Source organism: Mixophyes fleayi, chromosome 10 (genome assembly GCF_038048845.1).
Source record: "Mixophyes fleayi isolate aMixFle1 chromosome 10, aMixFle1.hap1, whole genome shotgun sequence".
NCBI lineage: Eukaryota > Metazoa > Chordata > Amphibia > Anura > Limnodynastidae > Mixophyes > Mixophyes fleayi.
Window position 1 is genome coordinate 16650288 of NC_134411.1, and position 23039 is coordinate 16673326.

At 41.9% G+C, this 23039-nt stretch overlaps 1 protein-coding gene across 1 annotated transcript in view; it reads right to left on the bottom strand.

The window, feature by feature from the left end:
• LOC142103786 (SITS-binding protein-like) overlaps positions 1-21696 on the bottom strand; it is an 82222-nt gene extending 60526 nt beyond the window's left edge. Inside the window, exon 1 of the mRNA XM_075187991.1 lies at positions 21025-21696. Within this exon, the coding sequence (XP_075044092.1) occupies positions 21025-21546 (522 nt within the window). The 5' untranslated portion in view covers positions 21547-21696. The remainder of the gene's footprint in view (positions 1-21024) is intronic.
• Positions 21697-23039: the final 1343 nt, after the last annotated feature.

The window sequence follows — 23039 nt, forward strand, 5'->3', positions numbered from 1 at the left end:
ATGTACTCTGCTGCCTACCAGACATGCCCCCTACCCACCAGCTATTCTTACACATGCCATCGATACCCATCAGCTTTTGTCACACATGCCACCTCCAATCCACCAGCTTTTCTCATGTGCCCTTCTGCCCACTAACGTTTCTCTCATATGCATCCCTGCCGAAAGTGCCCTAGCCAGATTTTTCACATGTCCCCCTACCCACCAACTTTTGTCGCACATGCCCCACTCCCCACCAGATTCTCTCAAACACGCCTCCCTGCCAAATAGCTTTTTTCTCCCATGCCCGCTAGCATAGAAGTTTTTAATAAATAAACAGCTTAATGCTGTATGTACGCCATTTAGATCGCCTTTGTTTATGTGTTATGTATTCTGTAAATGTAAAATTGATTATACTAATACATCGCAACAGGGGAGAGCCAAATAGTGTGCAAACACTAATAAAATAAACAATTACTCAAATTAATAGTATGTAGCTCGTGGCATTTTCTCCATCCATTGTTTACTCCTACCCCCTCCCCCTGTCCCCGCTTTCTCCAGTCATTGTATTCTCCTACCCCCCCATCCCTGTTTTCTCCATCCATCATTTACTCCTGACCCCACCACATGTCCCGGTTATATCCAGCCACCGTGCTCCATGTTTTCTCCAGCCCCCCCACCCATTTTCTGTAGCCCCCACTCTTCTTGTTTTCTCCAGCCCCCCCACCCATTTTCTGTAGCCCCCACTCTTCTTGTTTTCTCCAGCCCCGACTCCCCCCATTTTCACCAGTTTCTTTCCCTCCGTTTTCTCCAACCCCGACTCTCAGTTTTCTCCAGCCCTCTCCCCCTATTTTCTTCAGCGCATCTGACCCCAATTTTCTCCAGCCCCATCTCTCAACATTTTTTCCAGCCCCCTCTCACCCCGTTTTCTCTTTATTAATATAATTACCTTCACTTCTTTTCGTTTCTTATCCGCGTCGCTGCTTCTACTTTCTTCTTGCTTCCTGGACCCTCTCGATTCCTCTCCACTGACAGCTTTGTGATGTCCCAACGCTGCCCGGAGTCAGACACCTGGCAGATGTGGAAAGGTGTTGCTGACATTAGCATGGGGAAATATCGGGTGTGCGATCGCACGGTCCGAACCACCCTGGCCGCTTGCTAAATAACAATGTCTCATTCAGTGGCATTGTTAGTGTGCGTAATTGGCCACAGAGGCGTCCCCCAGAGGCCAGCACCCTAGGCAGCTGCCGAAAGCTGCCTAATGGTGGCGTCGTCCCTGCCTGCAGCGATATCTCCCCCTTTTTTTTTATTAAGTTCCGCTGTGATATTTGTTCTATTAACGTCATTTAATTATGGTGATAACAGAAAGAATAGCCTGATTTTTTATGCAATAAATTGTTTTTTCAAACTGAAACTTTTTAAAATTCATTTTGCTATTGTCGCAACAAAGGCTTTTTTTTTTTGTCCATGGAACAATTTCTCTTACTCTGTACAACACACTATTACTATTTTTATACATTGGACTCTTTAAATTGGTGTTTACTGAAGATTAGTATTTGAAATATAAAAAAAGATTATATCCATGTTTATTGAATATAAGTCGTACTGCAATGTCAATAAATAGCCACTGGAAAATTTATAAAACTGATATATATTTATTTGTATGAACATATAATAGGTGGCAACAATTCATATAGTTAAGCATTGTGGTTATATGTTGGTATGAGTTTTTGGATTCTTTTAAATCAGTCCTAAGTAAAGTTAATGAATAAACTAAATTGGATTTTATATCTTACATTACTGCTAAATAACAAGTCAGCAAATACCATAACATGTATATAATCATTGCACTGGAGACCCGGTTCTGTGATCAGCACAAGATGCAGATGGCAAAACTTTTGAATACAGAAGCAAATACAGTCAAACCCCTATTCTCTAACTTCACACTTTCCAAAATGTACACTTTCATCATGGTCCCATAGACCCCTAATAAATTTCTGTGATTTTACAATCTTAACAACATTACGGGCCCCCGGGCTAAGCAGTGCATCGGGGCCCCTATATATATTATATATATATATATATATATATATATATATGGGCCCCGATGCACTGCTTTTTTTAAATGTACTCGCTCAGTGACCCTTGAAGTTTTTCTTTTGCAGAATTTTTTTTTGCAGGATTATTTATTCTTATTAAGAGAATTTGCCTATGGGGCCCCCTTGCCCGTTGTGCCCCCGGGCACCTGCCCATTGTGCCCAATGGAAAAGATGGCCCTGATTACAATCCCTTTTCTCACATTTTACACCATGTAATTTACCAAAATACAGTATTGTGTACTATAATATATACTATTTTGTACTATTATAGTACTTTACATTAGTTTTTTTGCTCTGTAGTACTCCAAGTGTTCAGCACAGTGTAGTCATTCATACAAAAATATATACAAAGTAGTATCGTACATGGTATATATACAAAGGACTGGATATATTTGCTCAGATAAGGACAGGTCTGATGTTTTTATTCTCAAGTTAGCATTTAATTTTAGTTTACAGATTTGGTTCTTCATGGGAAGTCCACAGTATACAGATTATATGCTGGAACAAAGTTTTGAACAAATTGACCAGTCCAGAAACTAACACATGGACTGTAATTATCCCCTACCCAAAGCCAGGATTTAAAACTCAGGGGCATAGAGATTGGGATGAGGCGGGCCCTCTTGGAAGCTTTGTGATGGAAGACTATGGTTAGGCTTCTGCCAAAACTAAGTGTGATGGGTTCAAATTGGTACCTAGTTCGCCTTGCAGCCCAACTCAGAAGCTGAACTATTAATATACTGGGCATGTTTTATCACACCTTCTGTTCTGGGATAACCGAGGGACCTGATTGCTATATATATATATATATATATATATATATATATTATATAGCACAACAGACATTTTATTATGCTGAAATAGATACACAATACCCCCAATCAAAGGCCAAGAAGTGTTGATGGAACTAGCTGTGGACTTCAAGACTTAAATCAAGACTCAATTTTATTGCTTAGGAGTTAAACCATAAGACAACAAGCTGTGACTGATTTTTAGCTGCTCAGATATTCTCAATCGTAAGGAACGTGAGTTTTAATTTAAAGGGGTTGAAAAGTCACTATTTGAGATTAATATATATCTAGGATGTGCCATACTGAACTGCAGTTATATATGTATGTGGCATAACTGAAATGTTTATTAGTAACTAAATATCTCTGCCATGCTCTCTTTCACCCATAGGTTGCCATGTTAGGAAGGAGGAGCTTATCTAACTAAACAAGCAGACAGTGACTAACAGCTCGGCAGACTTGCTCTTCACAAATGTACAGTGTGAACTGGTTTATTCATAAACAGGGGCCAGTGATGTCACACAAAGAAGTCTCAGCTTTTTGATATCTATCAAATTCCATTAAGATACTGTTCAAAATATGTGAGGGAAGTTGCAGCTGTCATGGAGTGGAGAGGTAACACTATACTTTTCCACAGAGTTGCACTGGAATGTCAGGTTAACTTTGTTAATTTAATCTTGGGTGGTTAGTGATTCTGTCAACCATGATGCCCATTGCTTGTTCCTTCAACTGGTGGTATTCTGTGAAGTCAATAATAATCTACCTGCAGTTTAACATTAATATTAATCTTTTACTGTTATGTGATTGATGTCTCAGAGAAATTAACAGATGTCCAAATCTATTAATTAGTTATTTATGTGTGTAATGTAATACATCTATTTGCATGTTTTTATTGAAAACTATATATGTTGGTAATAGTATTTGATTGCAATCTTAATTAAAATAACAATTAGATGGTGCTGGTGATTTGTGAGAGAATTAATCATTATATTATTATTATCATTTACATTCATTTTTAAATATACAATTGGTGGACAACATTGTATTCTCATTTTTCTTCTTCCTAATTATTTACAGGGGGCTAATTTATTTGTGGGATGATGGTGGAGGTATTTAATTTAATGGTGGGGCTTTTAAGGTCAGGTATGGGACCTTTCATTTAATATTGGGGGTGGTGTGGAGGCTATTAATTGAATGTGAGGCTGAGTTAAATTAGGGCTATTTATTAAATATTAAAATTAATTATTTAATGTCAGAACGGTTGTGGGAAATAGTTAGATTTATTAAATGTAAATGTTATTAAATTATTGCTGAGGATGTGTGTGGGGAGGGAAATACTGATAAATTGATGTTGAGGCTAGTTGTGGGGGAAATAGTTCTATTTATTAAATGTGTATGCTATTAATTTAGTATTGGGTCTGGTGGCAGGGAGGGAGACCTAATTATTGAAATTTGGATGCTATTGATTTAATGTCGGGCTGGTTGGAGCTTTCTACATGTACCTGTCTTTTTTCCAAATAGATCCCCACCATTCCAGGATCCAGACAAGCAGCATCTGAGCTAAAGACACCAGCAGCTGCAGGTAGTGGAAGCAGCAAGAACAGTCTGCCAAAACTGTCCTAAATCTGGTGGGGCAGTCCCGAATTTGGGTGACTGTCTTGCTTAGTCTTAGAAATACTTGCCAACTTCTTATCATTGGCGTCCGGAAGCTGCCAGGAGGAGGTGGGCATGCGGGGGGCAGAAAATGCATAATTTTGGCCCCGCCCCTGTGATGTAATGCCGCAATGCCCTGAGAATCGCTGCAATTTAGATCTAATTCTGCCCACTTCACTAGGAAGTGGGCAGATGCGGGAGGCTGCAATACTCTCCCGGGAGTCCGTGAGACCCACCCGGAATCCGGAGTCTCCCGGACATTCTGGGAGAGATGGCAAGTATGGTCTTAGATTTAGTTCAACTGCAAGGACATTTGGAAATTGTGTCCTGCTCTCCTCGTGAAGGGTGAGCTGTGAGCACCTAACAGTAATGAACACAGTATTTCCTGTGTATTTGTCCAAATGACAAATGCCATATTAGACCATAGGGTTACCCCTATCTTAGGTGCCCCAGACCTCCCAGAGCTCTAATACAGCTCTACCCAACCACTGATGAAAGGTCTACTTGAAAAGTAAAAGACTACTTTGAGATAGTACTGTTCAGAACAAGATCGGTTGATATTCCACTTGTTGCTATACTGTCTCCCACTTAGACTTGAAAATATATAATTTGATGACAGAAAAGAACATACAATTTGAACTAGCCTACCCTCTTTGTGTGTGTTTGAGGTATGTTTTTACTTTTGTTTTCTATTTGTTTTTTTCTTAATATTTTCGATCTATATCTTTACAATAGCAATATGTTTGTTCCATGCATTTATGCATTATTTTACTTTACAAAATGCATGTTAGCCAAGGACCATTGTTTTTTTTATTGAATATTTAAAACAACATCTAAGGGCTAGATTTACTAAGCTGCAGGTTTGATAAAGTGAGGATGTTGCCTATAGCAACCAATCAGATTATAGCTTTCATTTATTTAGTACTTTCTACAAAATGACAGCTAGAATCTTATTGGTTGCTGTAGGCAACATCCCCACTTTTTCAAACCCGCAGCTTAGTAAATCTAGCCCTTAGAGTGTTATATTCATACTTTTTGTTTTTTAAGTTTACTGATTTTTTAACATAATGAATGGAACATACCAACATTGCATCTCAATTTATTAGAATGCTGCTTAGCCACTACTAACCAGAGGTTAGCAGTGGTAGATGGGGTAACCAGATGAAACACATAAGGGGCATATTTAAAGGAAAAAGCAGAAGCAGACAAAATTAAATTAAATAAGCACAGTTACTATCTATCCAAGATCTAAGACAGTCATAATTCAACTCTTGACTTCCCCGGAACATATTTGAATATTATTCTATGGGAATGTTACACTTTGTTCTCTAATTTGACTTTTTGACTTTGTTAAAATTTCCACATGCTGTACTCTGAACTATATTCTGTATTTCTTAGGTTACACACACGCATGTACACACACACACACACACACACACACTTACTTAGAAACATAGAATTTGACGCCAGATAAGAACCACTTGGCCCATCTAGTCTGCCCATTGTTTTATTAACCTATGGTAACCTTAAACCTTATTTGATCCCTAATTCTTTATAAGGATATGCTTATGTCTAGCCCAAGCATGTTTAAACTGCTCTACTGTATTAGCCTCTACCACATCTAAAGTGCTGCCTGCATGAAAATAATAAAATACAGAATGAACAACATCATCTTCAGCTATTTATATAGCGCCACTATTTCCGCAGCGCTGTACAGAGAACTCACATCAGTCCCTGCCCCATTGGAGCTTACAGTCTAAATTCCCTAGCATACACACACACACACACACACACACACACACACATATATACACACTAAGGTCAATTTAATAGCAGCCAGTTAACCTACTAGTATGTTTTTGGAGTGTGGGAGGAAACCGGAGCACCCGGAGGAAACCACGCATGATGGTTAGGAGCAAAGTTTTACTGTTTGCACTCACTTTTCTTACATATATTCTAAATAAGATCACATATATTTATATAAAGCATTATTTGCCCTATCTATATAAAGTTTGCAAAGTTATAAAAAGCCTCACTACTACTAACACAGTCAACAAGGCCTCCTACACGCTTTGACTTGCATCTTCAAACATAATGTAAGCAATAGCAAATAGACCTGTATGCACACACTGTCTGAAAAACATTTGCTTCCCTTTGCTTTACTTCAATGTTAATGTTGCCTGCAGTGTTGAGAAACGTTACTGCTTGGTTAAATACAATGAATTTCTATGAGAACACTCCTGTAAGTTCATAGGGCACTGTGCTGCAGGAAAGCTATGTGATGTGTTGATGAACGTACTTCTAACGTCCTCTTAAGACGAGGACAAAGTACAAAATTTTGTTTACATTTTAAGTAGTGTTGTGTTTCAACACCCATGTGTACGAGCACTAATTGTGAAATTCATTTTGGACACTTGAGATGAAAAATAGGGAACAGACCTCTGCCAGTGAAAGGGATAAGATATTCGGAACTAAATATCCCATCCAGGAACTGGCCCTCTGTTATTGAAGGTAGTACAACAGTGACAGGCACAGTTTTTTCACGGGTATCAAATTAAAGCTGCACGTTGACCATAAGTCGTTCTGCAGCAATGTTCCAATTAACATTTTGCTGTTGTTTTGTTACTTTTAGATAGATGTAGTCCCTCTCCCAATTACCTGTGTATAAGGTCATCTGCATTAATTATGAAAAGGTTTATGATTTCACAGAAAATTAGCTTGTGTCAGTGCTCATTAAGAGGCATTATAGGGCTGTCTCCACTCCTACCGCAACAAGGAACCTGCCTAAAAACTAGAGATGGGCGGGCTCGTTTCCCCGAGAACCGAACCCACCCGAACTTTGGGTATCCGAGTACCGAGCTGAGTAGCTCGGTACTCTCCCGCCCGTTCGGAATCCAAATCGAGGCCGAATGTCATCGTGACATCGTCGGATCTTGGGGCTCGGTTCTCGCGATACTTGAAGATTATAAATACACGCCTCCACAGCAATCCATCGCCATTTGACAGAGGGAGAGAGCAGGGTGTAGTCACAGGCTGATTAGAGCAGGGACAGAAAATACAATATTCTGAATCCAATTGTGCTAACAAAAATCGCTAGAGAAGAGAGGAGGATAGAGGAGTTTATTTTTTTTTTTCAATATTTGGCACTCAAAGTGCTTTTTGGGTGTCCCCCATTATTTTGCCTAAATATTTCTGGCTGTCAAAATTACTATCTGTCAGCAGTATCTATCAAATAATTTTTAGCACTCCACAGTGCTTTTGGGGTGTCCCCCCTAATTGTGCATAAATATTTCTGGCTGTCAAAATTACCATCTGTCAGCAGTATCTACCAAATAATTTTTAGCACTCCCCAGTGCTTTTGGGGTGTCCCCCATAATTGTGCATAAATATTTCTGGCTGTCAAAATTACTATCTGTCAGCAGTATCTACCAAATAATTTTTAGCACTCCCCAGAGCTTTTGGGGTGTCCCCAATAATTGTGCATAAATATTTCTGGCTGTCAAAATTACTATCTATCAGTATATCTACCAAATAATTTTTAGCACTACAAGTGCTTTGGGCTGAGAATGGATTCAAAGCAGTCCACATATGAGCAGAATAAGCAACCAGGTTCTGTCACCAGTCCTGATGTTAGTGTTCCCAGTACGTCATCTGGCCAAGGCGATGTCAAACTACACAGTGTTTCGAAATCAGTCCAAAAAAAAAAATTTACTGTGTTGAAGTGAAAAAGAAGTGTTACTGAGCAAAAGTTAAGTGCCGACAATAAAAAAATTGGCAACATGCCATTCTTCACACGCAGTGGCAAAGAGAGAATGAGGCCTTCACCTTTGGCTATTAGTGGCAGATCCCAAAAAGTTACCGAGCCTACAATTGGTGCACAACTACTGTTACGCGTCAAAGCCGAGCTGCAAGATAACAGTAAGGCATTAGAGGATAATGTTTGCTCTGATTCACAAATGACACCAATCCCTGTGGAGAGTCCATCCAACACTGGTATGTCTAATCATAAGCATTCTGTTAGTGTACCCATAAAGAAGGGCCTTTTCAGCAGTTCTGCTGATGTGTACCTGAACAGCCCGAGTGTAGCCGGTGATACACAAATTGAGGATGCCACTTTGGAATTAGAAGAGGATGAGGGGGAGATTTGTGGAGGTGACGAGGGATGTTGATGATTATGATGCAGACAGATACCAAATTGCCTTTCTCAATTTCTATTTATATTCTAGATTATATAACGGCTGAATAGTTTTCTATTTCACTCCTAGTGGAGAGGGGATCTGATGCAGACAGATACCAAACTGCCTTTGTCCATTTCTCTGTATATTCGAATTTCTAGTTCCACAGTCTGTGCAGGCTGCTTTTTTTATATTCAACTACAAGTGGAGGGCGGGGGGCATAGATAGCCATCAAACTACCGTGGTCCATTTAATTTTATTTTCTAGTTCCACAGTCCGTGCAGGCTGCTTTTTTTATATTCAACTAGAAGTGGAGGGTTTAATATACACCCAAAGACGATGGCTACATTGCCAATAATCAAAGATGGAGGAGGTAGACAACCAGGTTTGTCTGTATAATTTGCAGACAAGTGTTTGAATTAAGGACGGCCTACCAGGGATTAAACTGTTTTTTTCATAATTTTTTAGCCTTAGAATTACCTCACTTATCTAAGAAACTGGTGGAGTACTAAATTAGGTTATTTTAGACCAAAAAAATTGTATTTTTTTCAAAAATAGCAAAACAAAACTAAACAAAACCAAAATTAAAACCAGCACACGAAGGTAATCCAGATCCAAAACCAAAACATGGGGGTCAGTGACTATCTCTACTAAAAGTTGCCTTCTCCACTCCTTTATCTCAATTCAAAATTAAATTTTGTGTCTGCACTGTTTTGTAAAACAAGGCACATTAGTGCACTTGCTCCATACTTTGCTAGGAACTCCTACACTCTTCTCAGTACCTCCACTCTGATTGTGCAAACTTCTTAGCCTATGCAAATGCCATAACTTTATTGCTTTATATCATCATCCTTTATTTATATATCGCCACTAATTCCGCAGCGCTGTACAGAGAACTCACTCACATAAATCCCTGCCCCATTGGGGCTTACAGTCTAAATTCCCTAACACACACAAATACATAGAGTAGGGTTTAGAGACAAGTATGTTTTTGGAGTGTGGGAGGAAACCGGAGCACCTGGAGGAAACCCTCGCAAACACGGGGGGAACATACAAACTCCTTACAGATAAGGCCATGGTTAGGAATTGAACTCATGACCCCAGTGCTGCCCCATAATAGACCCATGCACCTCTTTAGAAATTTAGGCACAGTTGTGCAAATTCTGGCGCACAGCAGGTCCAAAGTGTGCACTGTGTAGCAGGTGTTCTACCTCTTTGTTAATGCTTACCATTGTTCTCTTAACCAGGGTCCCCTACGCTTTTAGACTTCATAGCAGTCACGTGGTCTGCAGTAGCTTTAACTACAACCATGCTTCCTGGGTCACAAGTTAACAGCCCTGTCCTAGTGGAGAAAAACTTAGCTGAGATGAGCACCAGTTATAGAATTTGAGACTACTCCTCTCAGAGGGTGTTTATGTACAGTACAGAAATTGAACCAGGAAGTATTACATTTCCAGGTCTAAAAATAAAATAATATTCCTCAGCAATGAGCCAGGAAATTCTGAAGTCAGAAGCTGATGGAACCCTAATCGTGTTGTGTCCTCTCCCATAGAACTGAATAGAGGGCTACTTAGCTGTATGGGAGTAGACTCACAGCATGACAAGGCAGATAATGAAGGGTTTTTGCTACATGGGGGAGCAAGATGGTAAGTTTGGTGCTCATCTGAAGCCCAAATTGAAGACATCCTTCTTCTACAAGCAGGGGGGGGCCTGGTCATGCTTCAATCACCGCATCACAACCCCCACACATAGATAAGTCGAGCAGGGGCCTCGGGAGAGTGGATCTGCATTGTCAGGTGTCAGGCGCCGTCCGCACGGCCGCCTGACTGCCTGACCGCGCGTCTGGTTGCCATGCAACCAGACGCATCACTTCCGGATTCCCCCTGCCTGACCCCTTGCTGTATGACGCGCCCCGTTGCTAGGCAACGGGACGCTATGTAGGATTCCCGGCGGCAGGTATGACAGCGCTGCAGTGCTGATGCTGATTGGACCTCCACACTATTTAAACCTCTTCCTGCCCTCTAATCAGTGCCAGAGTATCAGGTCTCCTGTCTCCAGCGTTTGCGTGTTCCAGTTGCTGTATTTGTCCCTGACATTCCTCGTGCTGCTTGTGACCCTTTTGACCCGGACCGTTTGACCACCCCTATCTGGATTCTGCCTTTGTACTGCACTCCCTGAACGTTACCGACCCGGCTTGCCTCACCATTCTTCTGGATTTCCCTTTGCACCTCCTCTACCTGAACGTTGCTGAACCGGCCTGTCTGACAACCCCTGGTATCTCGCTGTGGACTCTAGGAAGGACCGCGACCTGCGTGTCCCTGCAGCGGAGTCCATACTTCCTTGCGGGGGTTCCTGGTGAATACCAGGGGCACGTTAGACTCCGCGCCTTCCTCTGAGTTGCGCCAACAACAGCAGGTACTTTCTACCAGTCATACACCCACTATCAGTCGTGACAGTATACTCTGGCCATGACAACGGAGGGGTCTGGTGAACCGTCTGCTCGTGACCTACTCCTGCATTTGGCTCAACGAGTGGAGCAACAAGAAGCAGCCCAAGCGCATCTTCTACAATGTGTCCAAGGGATTGCTTCCCGCTTCGATACATTTCAGAATGCTGCACCCGCTACACCAGCCATAACCTCTGCGGCATCCACAGCATCCAGTGTGGTTACCGTCTCTACAGCGGCCTCCGGTGTACGCATCCCGACACCCGAAAAGTTTGACGGTGATCCCAAGAAGTGCAGGGGCTTTTTGAACCAATGTGCCATTCAATTTGAGTGCAACCCAGGGGCCTTTTCTTCAGAACGCACCAAAGTAGCCTTTCTCATCTCCCTCCTCAGTGGTCAAGCCCTTGCCTGGGCCTCACCTTTATGGGAACAAGGGGGTCCACTTCTTAATAACTCCAACTCTTTCATTGAAGCTTTCAGGAAAGTCTTCGATGATCCCGGAAGAGTTGCTTCTGCAGCTACCAGCTTGTTAAACCTCCGCCAAGGTGACCTGTCCGTGGGGCAATACGCAGTTCAATTTCGAACCCTGGCTTCCGAGTTAAAATGGAATAACGAAGCACTGGTGGCAACCTTTTGGCAAGGTCTGGTGGACCGGATTAAGGATGAGCTAATTTCCAGAGAACTCCCGGCTGAGTTAGATTCTCTCATCTCCATGTGCATCAAGGTGGATTTGCGCTACCAAGAGCGCACGCAAGAACGCTCTCCCGGCAAACGGTTCATACCACGGCTAGCACCCCAGTTCCAAAATCCCATCCTGCCAGTGGACGAGCCAATGCAAGTAGGCCGCTCTAAATTATCCCTTGAAGAGAGGGAGAGACGCTTCAAACAACGCCTGTGTCTGTATTGCGGAGATCCGGGACACCTGCTAAGAGTTTGTCCCAAGAAACCGGGAAACTCTTCCTCCTAAACGGTGGCGGGGAGGCCGTTTTAGGAGAATCCACAGTTGCTCCCTATTCTAAAGAAAATTCCCCAGAATTTCAGATGGCTGTCATCCTGAGCACCCCCAAGGGTACCTTTTCCACCACGGCCTTTGTGGACTCCGGCTCCTCCGGGAACTTCATTTCGGCAGATCTAGCTTCGCAGCTCCAAATACCTCTAAACCCATTGCCCCAACCGTTATCTCTGACGGCAGTCGACGGAAGTCGTGTCACTCACGGCTCCATCTCCTCCGTGACGTCTCCTGTTCGGTTGAGGGTAGGAGTACTTCATAGCGAAATGATCCAACTTTTGGTGTTGCCGAGGTCCATTAATCCCCTCATCTTGGGGCTACCGTGGCTGAGAAAACATTCTCCTCAGATGGATTGGGACCACGCTCAAGTCATGTCGTGGGGTTCAGGATGTCGCTTTGAATGTCTGTCTAGAGTCTTGCCTCCAAAATGTCAAGTAATGGCTCATTCCGAGCTAACCCACCTTCCTGAGGCCTATATAGAATTCCAAGATGTATTCAGTAAAGTGGAAGCGGAGATCTTGCCTCCTCATCGTCCCTGGGATTGTGCTATTGTTTTATCTCCTGACCAACCCATCCCCAAAGGAAGGACCTACCCTTTATCTCGTCCAGAGACGTCAGCCATGTCTCAATATATTTCAGAAAACCTGAGACGGGGATTTATCCGCAAATCCACTTCCCCAGCGGGTGCAGGGTTTTTTTTTGTTAAGAAGAAGGATGGGTCTCTTCGGCCTTGTATTGATTATCGTCCTCTCAACCGCATCACTGTCAAGAATCGATATCCACTACCCCTCATCTCCGACCTCTTTGACAAACTCAGTGGATCTCAAATCTTTTCCAAACTAGATCTCCGTGGGGCCTATAATTTGATTCGCATCAAAGAAGGAGACGAATGGAAAACGGCCTTTAATACCAGAGATGGACATTTCGAGTACCTGGTGATGCCCTTCGGCCTCTGCAACGCCCCAGCCATCTTCCAAACCTTTGTTAACGATATCTTCCATGACCTGTTATACACTTCTGTGGTAGTGTATTTAGACGATATATTAATATTTTCTAAAGATCTGAAGACTCATCGGGAACAAGTAAAGGAGGTCTTACGTAGACTCCGGAAACATCACCTCTACTGCAAGCTGGAGAAATGTGTGTTTGAGATTAGCCAGGTACCTTTTCTTGGTTTCATTGTGTCGGGTCAAGGTCTTTGTATGGATCCCACCAAGGTGTCAGCTATTCTGGACTGGCCTCAGCCACAAGGCCTTAAAGCTATTCAAAGGTTCATCGGCTTTGCAAACTATTATCGCCAATTTATTCAGGGATTCTCCACCATTATAGCCCCCATTACAGCTTTAACCAGGAAGACTGCCAACCCCAGGGTTTGGTCCTCGGAAGCCATGTCTGCCTTCATAATGTTAAAGAAAGCATTTTCTTCAGCCCCAGTTCTGTCCCAGCCAGACCAAGAACGACCTTTCTTCTTAGAGGTAGATGCATCCTCTGTAGGCATTGGGGCGGTGCTTTTTCAAGAGTCTCCGGCTGGCTCACACAACCCGTGTGGGTTTTTTTCCAGACGATTTCTTCCTAGTGAATGTAATTATGGAATAGGGGACAAGGAGTTACTGGCCATCAAGGCGGCTCTGGAGGAATGGCGACATCTGTTGGAGGGGGCTATATTTCCTGTTACTGTGTTTACCGACCATCGGAACCTAGTGTTCATTCAAGAGGCTCGTTGCCTTAATCCTCGGCAAGCCCGCTGGGCATCCTTCTTCGCTCGATTTAACATGAAGCTCACATTCTGCCCGGGAGCCAAGAACGGACGTGCCGATGCATTATCTCGCTCATTTGACGATTCCGATCGTTTAAGACCGTTGGTTCCTCAGCATATTATTGATCCTGCTAATATCGTAGCTCTTACTAGGACCAAAACGTCCTCTCCTCCTCCAGGCCGGTCATTCGTGGAACCCCATCTCCGGCTCAAGACCCTGCAGTGGGCTCATTCATCCCGCATTGCCGGCCATGCTGGAATAAAGAAGACAACATCGCTGCTTTGCCGACGCTTCTGGTGGCCTAATGTACGTGCCGATATTGGTAAATTTATTGCTTCCTGCACTACTTGTGCTCAACACAAAACTTGTAGAAGAGTTCCGGCAGGCCTTCTTCGTCCACTCCCTATCCCCGATGCTCCTTGGGAAAGTGTGGCCATGGATTTTATCACGGACCTACCCCTCAGTGCAGGGTTTACCACTATCTGGGTGGTTATTGATCGATTTTCGAAGATGGCACATTTTATTCCTCTAACTGGACTGCCCACGGCCAGTCGTTTGGCAGATATCTTCATCAAAGAGATATTCAGATTACATGGTTGCCCGAAGGAGATCATTTCGGACCGTGGAGTCCAATTCACATCCCATTTCTGGAGAACCTTTTGTAAGAGATTGAACATAGAATTGAAATTCTCTTCGGGATATCATCCGCAAACCAACGGACAGACGGAGCGAATCAATCAAGATCTCGAGACATTCCTCCGCTGTTTTACCTCCGACAACCAGAATAAATGGTCTCAATTCCTTCCTTGGGCGGAGTTCTCCCATAATCAACACATTCATGAGTCTACCGGATTCTCCCCTTTCTTTATTGTATATGGAAGTCATCCTGTGTTTCCGGATCCTTTTCCAGTGTCCTCTTCACCGGTTCCAGCCGTAGATACTCTTTATCGGGAGTTTTCTCTCATTTGGGCTAAGACTAAGATGGCTTTACTCAAGGCTACTCAGCATCACAAAATCTTTGCAGATCGTCATCGGAGGGCCACTCCTCTCTTAAAGGTGGGAGACCAAGTATGGCTATCCACCCGGGACCTAAGACTAAAGGTTCCTTCTATGAAGATGGCTCCTCGATTTATTGGTCCGTACACCATCATGCAAGTCATTAATCCTGTATGCTTCAAATTGAAACTTCCTCCTTCTCTGAGATGTCATAATACTTTTCATGTCTCATTACTACGACCAGTGGTACTCAATAAATTCTATCGACCTCCCTGTCGTCCCCCACCAATACAAACCTCTTCTGGAACTGAATTCGAAGTCAATCGGATCTTGGCCTCTCGCATTCTTCGTGGCAAACAGCAATTTCTTGTCCATTGGAAAGGATTTGGCCCAGAGGAGAGATCATGGGTGGACAAGCAGGACCTTCACGCTCCTAGAATTCTCAAAAAGTTCCTTCAAACAGGAGGAAGAAGAGGAGGGTATACTGTCAGGCGCCGTCCGCACGGCCGCCTGACTGCCTGACCGCGCGTCTGGTTGCCATGCAACCAGACGCATCACTTCCGGATTCCCCCTGCCTGACCCCTTGCTGTATGACGCGCCCCGTTGCTAGGCAACGGGACGCTATGTAGGATTCCCGGCGGCAGGTATGACAGCGCTGCAGCGCTGATGCTGATTGGACCTCCACACTATTTAAACCTCTTCCTGCCCTCTAATCAGTGCCAGAGTATCAGGTCTCCTGTCTCCAGCGTTTGTGTGTTCCAGTTGCTGTATTTGTCCCTGACATTCCTCGTGCTGCTTGTGACCCTTTTGACCCGGACCGTTTGACCACCCCTATCTGGATTCTGCCTTTGTACTGCACTCCCTGAACGTTACCGACCCGGCTTGCCTCACCATTCTTCTGGATTTCCCTTTGCACCTCCTCTACCTGAACGTTGCTGAACCGGCCTGTCTGACAACCCCTTGTATCTCGCTGTGGACTCTAGGAAGGACCGCGACCTGCGTGTCCCTGCAGCGGAGTCCATACTTCCTTGCGGGGGTTCCTGGTGAATACCAGGGGCACGTTAGACTCCGCGCCTTCCTCTGAGTTGCGCCAACAACAGCAGGTACTTTCTACCAGTCATACACCCACTATCAGTCGTGACATCAGGCCCCGTTGCAGCCACACGCCCTGCAGTGTCGATAGTTCCACCACTACCTACAGGTTAAAGTCCCTGTCTGAGAGCGCATAAGTAAAAAACAGCTCAGGCCAGATCTTTACTAGCATTTCATAAAAGTTTCTTTACCAGATTTACACAGTGGACATTACCAACACCTTTAGACCAAATATTGTTTAAGCTACTGTTATAAATACTCTAAAGCTATCTACACATTATTGCATTTTACTTCAGAAGCAATTTCTTTAACAATTTTACCAATGACTGAAAGTCCCGATGATCATGCAGATTCACGTGTACAGAATTTACCTACAGATCTGTGATCTTCATCTGTCATAACCATCTGCTGAAAAGATCGTGACTCTGCATACTCTACAGATATCTGCCTACACTGCTGGGAGTGAGTGCGTACACACTTCCACATTTGCCCAACATTGTTCCATCATTGATTGTGATTTTTAGGAAATTTATAAAATCAAATCAACAGATGCAATGTGTTTTGGTATGATAAAACATGATTGTGGGAGCGTACACACTCTTGCAATATGTGACCAAACGGTTGTTTGTCGTGTGATCTGTACGATAATTGCATTACTGTGTACCCAGTTTAAGGAAGGATTAAAGAGATTGGGAAGGGAGAATTGAAGTTAAGCCCTTTGAACATTATATTAATTACATTTAAATGTTTAAGGGTTCATATGCATTAACACCCCTGATATGTGAATTCCACTCCATTTATCCTGCAACGAATGGAGCACAATTTCTCTTAAAAAGTGCTAAAAATACCTCATGAGGTAAACAGTAAAATAACAGTATGCACAGTTCATGTGAAAGCCTTAGGTATTAATGTTCCTTATACAGGTGCCATCTCTGATGGGGAAGACATACTCAGGCCCGGCTCTCCCATTAGGCAAGGTTAGGCACTTGCCTAGGGCGCCGGGCTCTGGAGGGTGCCTGGAGGGCGCCACAGAATTCTAAAAGACTTTAATACTGTGCGGCGACCGCTGACCATACCTGTCACGGCCGCCGCACAGCATTCAGATGCACGGGGAGGGGGGAAGAGGCTATTTTGTCACCACCGCCGTCTCTCGGCTCCGTCTCCTCCCCTCCACTTACTAGTGTCAGTGAGTGGAGGGGAGGAGACGGAGCAGAGAGGCGGCGGTGGTGAGACAAGGTAAGGAGAGGAGGGAGGAGGGCGGCGATTTTTGCGGGGTTGCGCCGCTTTTTTAAAAATGCCTAGGGCGCCGTGGACCCTAGCACCGGCCCTGGACATACTCAATACACTAAGGGTATAATGCAGAGTGGGACATATGCCAGTTTGTGTAAAATATCTTGTGTGAAATCACTTAAGACCTGAAAGTGGGCACCTGTTCAGACTTGCTTAATTCTGGTACTTGCGCCTGCCTGTGTTTGGAGAGGCGGGGCAAGGAAGGGTAGTGGTGTTTTAACATTGGTAGAGCACAATAAAGCCGTATTTATGCAAATGCGGCTCATGCAGACCTGCAGAAACACGCATTTATGCATATATGTTAGTAGACGTATCTTTTGCACTTGCTACAGGGCAGGTGCAAATACTCTCTGATGATGATGATGACTTGTCGTACAACAGGAGCAGAAGCAGCTGATGTGGAAACAGACTCATTGTATGGGCAGCATGGTGGCTATGTGGCTAGCACTTCTGCTTTACAGCACTGGGGTCATGAGTTCAATTCCCAACCATGGCCTTATCTGTGTGGAGTTTGTATGTTCTCCCCGTGTTTGCGTGATTTTCCTCCGGGTGCACCGGTTTCCTCCCACACTCCAAAAACAAACTAGTAGGTTAATTGGCCGCTAACAAATTGACCATAGTCTGTGTATCTGTCTGTCTTTGTTCAGTCTGTCTGTCTGTGTTAGAGAATTTAGACTGTAAACCCCAATGGGGCAGGGACTGACGTGAGTGAGTTTTATGTACAGCGCTACGGAATTAGTGGTGCTATATAAATAAATGGTAATAATAATAATCGTGTACAGTTTGCATACAGGTGGAAATAAGGCATTTTTCCGTGCTCTTTTTATAGGAATTCAATTTTGCAACCAACTCTGCATGTGACCTAATTGTGTGTAATCTTAAAAGTATAAAATATGTTCTTATGTCTTCCTATTTTTCAATGTTAGCACATTTTACCTTTATTTGTATATGTTGAAATATTTAAATCTGGTGTGAACTGTAAAAGGTTTCAAACTTTTCTTGTTATTTTTGCTGTTTACTTAACTTCTGTACTGTAATAAAATGATTCAGTCTTTTGTTTTCTTCCTTAAACATTGCACATTGAAGAAGACCTTCAGTTCAAAATAGTTTTTTTCTGTTCAATAAATTAATTTCCTTCTTCCAAATGACATTACTGTGAGGTCCTCATGTCCAGGGCCGTCTTTCCCTCCATGGTCTCCTCCTCCGTGCGGCGCTCGCAGTGCATGTCGGGCGTGACGTCATCACGCCCGCCCGACATCCATTGTGGAGCGCGACGGAGGAGGAGACCATGGAGGGAGCCGGATCGCGAGCTGACCGCAAGGTAAGTATTGTTTTGTTTTTTTTGCTGCCTCCGACAAGCCCCCCTGGGCTGCAGGGTCTATATATACAATAATTATTTTTTTTATATATATTTTTATATATAGGGGACCCGATGCACTGCTGTGCCCGGGGGCCCAAGATGTTGTTAAGAGGGCCCTGCTCATGTCCTCATGCTCTCCTTACATATTGGGCCTGAGTTATTGAGGAGAGCAAAGCAAAAACAAGGAGTAACTTTGCACCTTAACAGAACCATGTTGCATTGGAGGGGGAGGTAAATTTAAAATGTGGGGACAGATTTATAGTTGAGGTAAGGCATGTCCTAGATCTCTGAGAACTGTAATGCTTAGTTCTCAGAGCTCGACAACTTTCAGAAATTCTCTAACATACACAGATCGGTGCAAATGTATCCATGATGCTGATTGGACATTGCAGCTGTCATTCAATCAGTGTTGTGGATACCTTTGCACTACTCACTGTATTAATTCAAAGTACTCCATGAGAATTACCCTGAATAGTGACTCTTACACATCGAGGCAGGGTTGAGTATTTCAGAACCGAGGGGCAAGTGGACACTAGAGCCCCGTGATTATGACAATTGGTGGCTTGAGTTATATAAAAACAATTTAAAGCTCATTTTTCTTTAAGAGAAGTGTACTAAATATGCCGTTTAACATAGAACTTTTATATTAATTAATTGATGTATATGTTAACATGTTTATTCTAATAAACATTCCGACTTTTTTTTTATTTCGCTTCTGTTTAACCAATAAGCGCCCAAGTATGCTACAATTCAACTATACATATTTTCTTACCTATACACATAATTGCTACATGTTTTATAAACGAGATATCATATGTCCTATACTTCCTGTGTATTACGTTTCAGAAAATGCTTGAAAGTTATTTATGGACAGATAAACAAGTAGCTTTGAAAACAGCAGCAGGAACGTTTAAAGGTACTTGAGTAAGACAACAAATTTAATGTGCATGTTTTCATTATCAGTTTATTGTTTTTCCAACTATAGAATTCTAAGTGTAAATATCTAAATTTATTTTCTGCATCTTCGCTATTGTATCATGAGCTCTAGTCTGACAGCTTACAGGGGTCTAAATATCTACCAATGGTCGGATTTCTGCTCTGCGTTATATATGAAATAGATTTATATTCACAACCAAAATTAGACAGAATGTGCATTTTGCTTGTTCTATATTTAGTCCAACAGTGATTTTCTTTAATTTGTTTAAAATTAAAGACCTGATTTTTACCTTTGTTCAAACTGTGTTCACATAAGAATAGACCTCAGGTGCTTGTCCTGACTAAGAACCCTTATAGGCTGCAATGATAACACGTGGTTGCACTCTTATTAGGTAACAAACATACATCGTCAGCTATTGCTAAGAAGCCCGATATACACGTTATCTAAGTTTTAATTTTTTAGATTCATTACAGAAAATTCAGCAGAAGAATGGACATAGCAATGGACTCTAACAAGGGGCTCTGTGCACAAATTCACTAAAATGACAATATTTATCTTAGTAATATTTAGCTAGCTAAATATCTCAATGATTAGAACTAATAAAATAGAGAAATGAAACTGAAAATGACAGTTTAAATAAGGAAAATCTAATATAAGAGCCACCTCTTTAAATATGGGGTTTTGGCAAATATTCTATTTATTCTGCTCTGTTTATGCACATTAAGTGCATTTTAAGGTGGGTAAAAAATTTAAACCTAAACAAAATTCAAAACTAAGTCAGATTGGCAGAACTCATTCTGCTTCTTTGCTAGTAAATGACAGTCATAGTTTTATGAAATCAAATACAAATAGCACAGATTTGTGTGAGGTCAGAGCTCTGTTTGGAGTTAGACTAACAAAGCACATATCTGTCAGCTTTACAGCACATATGTGTTATTTACACATTGTTATTAAATTAACCTTTCTTACCTTGATATTTAAAATCTCCAGAATAATCAATGTTCTTTTCCTAGAATTCTCAGAACATGAAAGAATTCACAATCTGGTGCATTTTGTTTTTTTTCTATTATTCTTTTATTATGTTATCTTTCCTCCTGCAACTTGTACTAAAGAGATTGCTTTAACTTTGTTACTTTTTTTTCTCTACTATTCAGTCAAGTATATATTTTTTTATGTTGCCAATGGCACAGCTACTCCTGCTCTCTGAATTGTGTCCAGAAAGCAGCTGTGTGTAATCTTCACGGGCAAAGAAAATAAACTACCCTTTGCCTGATGATATAAAATCAAGCCTGAAAGCACGAATAGCTAAAACAATGTAATAGTAAAAGTTGAAGGAGGGCGTATACTGTACAAAACATTAAATAAAAGTAACTAGAAAGTGGTATTTTTGTGACAGCCCCATGGCCAAATATCAGTAATTATCAATTGAACATACCTTCAGTTACATACCTTTAGTTTAACGTCACAGTGTATTGGGGTCCAGGTAATATTGTAGCACTCAGTACCATCTGAGAAATTGCGGTCTAGTGTTATTTTAACATCTGTTGTAGAATCCCATGTATAGCAAAAGTCTGTTTTATTAAGCCAACATAAGTTTTTAACAAAATTTTGCTCCATGTCAGGAAAGTTGCCTACATCTATCTCCACGTACGTTTTGTTTTCACTCAGTGTCTGCAGTATCAAAGTGTGAGTATTTCTATCCCATATGAGTCCGCTGACTTTTCCTTTCAGGATCCAGTTCTTGTTAGGTTGGTCCATCACCTGCCAGTAGATAATGCCGATTGTCATAATGAAGAAAATTGCAACCCCGACACAAGCGATGGCTCCTTTCCATGTTTCGTTCATTTCCTTAAGTCCTGCATCCCAGTTAACTTCAGGGACAGGGCTGGTGTTCCTTGGACGTGTGTGAGGCATTGCAGACAGTATTAAAATGATTATTACTCTTACAATAAAAATGTGTTTCTTTTTCATGAAAAAACATCAAGCATTATGTCGGATAAAGCATTTTCATATGTGAACTTTTGAAAGCCATCTTCAACCTAGCACATGTTGCAATAAGTAAAGGGAAAGTTATTCTTGTCTAGTTGTATTCTGTACTCTCAGCAGAAGGAGAGAGCCTTGAAATAGCTACAACTGGCACTAAAAGGAATCAGCTTAGGGCCGCCCCACTGCCAGATTTGTCCCAGGTGCTTGAGCAATGACGACTACAGCCTGTGGACTGTACATAATCAATTACACTACTTGTAACCCTAAGAAACCACATTTATTTACATACCAATAAAGTTTCACTTTTTTCTTACTAGAAGGAACTGACATTGTGTGGCCATTAAGATTCTGCTAAATGAGAAAGACACTATATAAAACTATGTGATTATTATTTGTCTTCATTGTTCTTAATGATAGTGGGCCTGATTCATTAAGGAAAGTTAAACACAAAATTGAGTAAGTTTTCTTACTCAATTTTCTGGACAGAACCATGTTGCAATGCAAGGGGTGCAAATTCGTTTATTATTTTGCACATAAGGACAATACTGTCTGTTTTTTTCATGTAGCACACAAATACTTGATAGCTTATTTGTACATTGAACTTTGAAGTTGATCTAGGACAAACACTACCCCAAATATAAATCTGTCCCCACATTTTAAATTTACTTCTCCCTCCAATGCAACATGGTTTTGCCTAACTTGCTTACTTTTGCTTAACTTTCCTTACTATTAAATTATTTACTAGGAAAACTTGTGTATTTTATGAGTATTTTCCAGATGACATGTCATAGTCCCATGCCCTGTAGTTCTAGTATACTTACAAGTTAACTTTTAACTACTATACCGAACGGTAGTTGGTATGCACCCTCCTTGTCTGTCTTCATTAGATCTGGACTATATTTCTTCTTAGAACCATTTGATTCAATTCCCAGAAATTAGACCTGCAAAGACAGTATTGTAGCTGTCTTTGCAGGTACTTGAAGATTTTTTACTTCATACAGAGAATATGGTGACATCATCAATGGTGTTTTCCAATAGAAAAGGGGACCTCTGGGTCTTATTTAATCCAGATGGTTCTCTAAACAGTGCCCTTAGTTTTTAAGCATGGGTTTATATGTTCTAACATGAGCTTAGATGTCAATGATGCATTATTGCATGTAAACGCTTGTTACAGTATTTAACAAAAGACAAGAAAACTAAACAAACAATCACATATCCAAATATAATATTTATTTTAGCATACATAAGTTTACCAACACTGCAATAAAACACACATGCATTGTTCTTTATGAACTCTAGCGGGTAAATGTATCATCCTCCGATTTCTGCAATTCGCCGGAAATCGCCGACTTTGCAGTGAAAATTTAAAGCGGCAATGGCTTGTAAAGGCAAGTTTGCCTTTACAAGCCATCGTCGCTTTACAGGAAGATATGAAAAACAGCCAGCATTTTGTTGAATAAACTGAATTGTAAATTATT